General features: G+C 52.1%; 1 protein-coding gene across 1 annotated transcript; it reads left to right on the top strand.

The window, feature by feature from the left end:
• Positions 1-772: 772 nt before the first annotated feature.
• On the top strand, positions 773-1,182 carry BBK36DRAFT_1158210 (hypothetical protein; the record flags this gene model as incomplete). Its single annotated transcript, XM_024894084.1, has 2 exons — positions 773-863; positions 1,046-1,182. 2 exons carry the CDS (start codon positions 773-775, stop codon positions 1,180-1,182), a joined length of 228 nt encoding a protein of 75 aa, XP_024750692.1.
• Between the last annotated feature and the right edge of the window lie 2,713 nt (positions 1,183-3,895).

Raw genomic sequence — 3,895 nt, 5'->3', positions numbered from 1 at the left:
GGGGGGGGGGGGGGGGGGAGAGACCCGGCTTTTCTTACATGTAGCTTGGCTGCAGTATGAAAGACGCTCTAGTATCTCGAACGTGGAAGCTTTACTCTAGAGAGAGCGTCGAACCATTCTTGCTGCGCAAGTTGGCGGCGTTTCTCCCAATCGTTTCCCATCGTTTGCCAGAACATCATCTGCACGCATCCATCCGTGTACCTACGAGAACCCACACCAGCCCTACTTACAAAGAGCGAACTGGAGGGGATTGTGCGACGGAAAACCGGGCTGCTGGATTTCCAAATGATTGTATCTTACGGATGATTCTCTCTCTCTCCCCCCCCTCACCTTCCCCCTCCCGATAACGTAGTGGCGATAGCCCAGGCTGGTGGGATTGGGTACATGTAGCTCGTGATGGAAATCCTACAAGCGCGCCAAGAGAGAGGAAAATAAGAATGGGAAAAAGTGAGAGAAAGAAGCGAACGCGTGAACGAATATTCCATTGTCAAACGCGCCCCCCCCCCGCGGATCTTCTATCACATCTGTATGTATGCATGTACTTTGATTTGATGGATTTCCTTCTTGACATTTGCGGGTGGTGGTCAGAACTTACATGCACCCCTTGCCGCGGCCTGCCGGTTGATGACATGTAGGTAAGGTAGATAGATAGGTACATGTAGGTATTCTCATACTGTTGTGGCCGTTGGGGGTTTGAAGCGTCGTACTCGTACTGTTACCAAGCATCGAGTAATACCCTCTACTACCTTATACATGCAGTTCTGATTCCATTATGGTGGTGTGTTCCGGCAGCTCGGTGGTCGATGCAAGGGAGGAGGAGGAGGAGCAGCAGCAGCAGCAGGAAGAGGAGCAAGAGGAGGGGCGTGAGGAGAATATTGGAAAGCCTCAACTGAGGAGATTGTTGGAGACGGCGGGCCCGTGCGAGGTGATTTGCCCAGCTGGAAGAAGCAGCTTGCTCGAGAATAGGATGGATGGTGTCTGATCTGTCTGTGCTCAACCCTGCCTCTGCCTCTCTCCCCTCACCTCTTACCCACGCCCTCTCCAGCCCTCTCCTCCCTCAACCCGTCGTCCTCGTCCGTCCCCATCACCATCGTCATCGTCATCATCATCATCTCAGTCCCGTGTCCGCCAGTGCCTGCGGGCCTTTGTCGGAACTTGCAGTGCCCGCTTCTGGGCGAATGAGCGCGTGTCCCGGCTGGTTGGACGGGAGACCCACGGATCCAATCACACGGTGCTGCCGATGGGAAGCTATTCTGGCCCGGCAGCCAGCGCCTGTCACGGTACCCTCCATCTTTCCTGTCTGCAGAGCCCCAAATCTGTCGTCAGGCAGCCTCTCTTTTTTTTTCTTCTTTCGCGCTTCTTGTCTGTTATCATTTTTTCTTCTTCTTTTCGTGCTTGTGCTCGTGCTGCTGAGCCATCGTCCATCTCGTCCATCAAGCCTTAGCATCACTGTGCCATTTGATGAATGCTTTCCCTGTTCAGCAAACAATCCTCGCACCCCCTCCCCGTGTCCATGTCGTCTTCTTTGCCTGCTCCCGCCTGTGCATGGAACTCGGGCGATCACTCTGTCCATACGAAAGAGACACAAGAAAAGCCCACAATCTTGCTTGGGCACACACCCTCTCAGCCTTGGTGGGCTTGCGCACGTACCGGCCAAGTGCATCTGCCAACTCCCAACTTCTCCAGTCCAGTCCCAAGAGAACAGGACACGCCCCGGATTCCGGTACCGCTCCCTCGGGTAACCAGATTCCCGCCTGATTTTTATTCCTTTTTTCCCTTTTCCTTCTCTTTCGGGCTTACATACCGGGTATTGTATGATCTGCCCTCTATTGCGTTGCTTGAACTTTTGTTGGTGGCGCTTCCTCCCCCTGTTCTGGTCACGACAATTACCGCCCCGTCAGCGTCGACGCCCGTCCAGCGTCTCAAGCCACCAAGGATAAGTAGGCAACACCGATTTTTTGCATGTCACGATGTTGACCAATACTTTCCTCTTCATCTTCCAACACGCTCTCAATGGGCAGTGGAACACGACGCCGTTCTCGGCGTATTACTTGCAACAACATGAAGTTGCATGGGGGCTTTGACGCCACCAAAATGAAGAGCGACAAGACGGATTGCCGTCGTCGTTTCCATTCCCGAGGCTGTAACAGGGAGCTCGGCTCAGCCTTGTTGATGATCAGAAGGGACGCGCCACTGTTCCAATGTTGCTTCGTAAATGTCATGTAACCCTGCTGGCCGCTGGCTAACGCCTGCAGATACGCGCCCGGCACTCTGCTTCCTCGACCTCTCGGGAACTACAACTGATGAGCTTCTGCTGGTTGCCCCCCAACGGGTGGCTTCTTTTGGCCTCCCTTCTGATGGAGATGGTGGGTTACAGGTTTCGTCTCATGCTGTGTCTCTTGGCGGCTATTTCGTGTAGCCAAGTCTGTACACACACAGGTTCATCCAAGCATTGCGCGTCTGGGCCCTTTACATGTGAAAAAAGGAGACAGGTCACTGAGCACAGCCAGCCGGGATCATTGGGCGTGTCTGTGTGTGTTTTCGTGCAAAGAGGCAAAAAAAACCTGACGGTTTCCTTTTACCGAACTGGTACTACATTTACTTACTTGTTACATACTTTGGGAGAAGTTGCCTGCATTGCGGCGTGCCAATCAACGCTGGCTCGCCAATTGGGAGTTTTGACCTGTCATGTTTCGTCCAGGTTGAGGTGAAGTCTGGAATCCTGTGCGAGAGGTAGTACTGCTACATAAGTACATACTTCGTACGCGATGGAGGACGGGGATTGCATATGAGTCCCTGTTTTGCGCTTCGTACACCTTTGCCTTTCCTACACACCTGCATATGCCTTCCTAATACTACTTTTGTTACCTAGGTAGGTAGGTAGGTAGGTAGGTAGGCAGGGCATACGAGGTCATAGCTTACCTCTCCTGCAATGTAATGACTTGTAATGCGTGTGTGTGTTGTTGTGTGTGGTGTGTGGCGTGCAGCATGTAGGTGACCATTCAAAATGATGCGAATCCTACGCGGGGAAGGAAGAGGCAGCAAAAGCAGAGTGGACAGATTGCATTGCATGGCCTCTTTCAATGGCGAAATGAGCCATACAGCCCCATCCAGCAAACGCTGCTTTGTCACAAATCAGACGAAACATTGATGAAGAGGCGTTGGTTCGGATTCGCCCCTCCTCGGCGGCTGTTCATGTGCATGATTGGGGGGGAGGAAGGAAGCAGTTGCTGCAACTCCTGATTTCTTATGTAGGGGGTTGTGTTTGTGTGTGTGTGTGTGTGTAAGTATGGGATGGCGTCGATTTAGGATAGGCTTGGGGTAGGTGTGTGTGTTTGTTGAGAAGATGGGGGAGAGAGGACAGGTTTTTGTTATATGATCTAGGGAGAGGAATGGAGATTTTGTGTGGTTGTGATTTGGGAGTCTGGTGAGGTAAATGGCACGGTAAGTAGTATGAAGTTGACGTGGTTGTATCGAGACGTACGCTCCAAGTGAAGCTCCCCTTCTTTGATGAAGTCGTCGAAAATACAGACGAGAATGGCATAAACGAGGCCGGATGTGCCCTTTCCCGCTCGCCTCATTCTCGTGTTAAAGGCTCTCTCCTTTTTTCTTTTTTGACGACAAAGTTGGCCAATAACACGCTTTTGCTTCTCGGAGTAACTGGCCCTTACTGGCGCCCAAACAATTACAGTAACACTGTCTAGGAAGCTCCCCGCCCCCGTGTGAGTGAAATGAAAGCAAAGTCTGGTAAAAAAAAAAGTTCGTTCCAGAGGGAAAAGCCGGAAGCACGAGACAAATTCGTTTGATCCGTCTCCCTGTCCGAATGGCGAGCAGTCGAGATGTTGAAGAAGCAAACCTTCATCCACCTTCGTACGGGTCTATGGACTCGGTGGTG

Source organism: Trichoderma citrinoviride, assembly GCF_003025115.1.
Source record: "Trichoderma citrinoviride strain TUCIM 6016 unplaced genomic scaffold BBK36scaffold_5, whole genome shotgun sequence".
Taxonomy (NCBI): Eukaryota; Fungi; Ascomycota; class Sordariomycetes; order Hypocreales; family Hypocreaceae; genus Trichoderma; species Trichoderma citrinoviride.
Note: the sequence above shows the minus strand (reverse complement) of the source record. Positions and strands in the feature narration are given on the sequence as shown.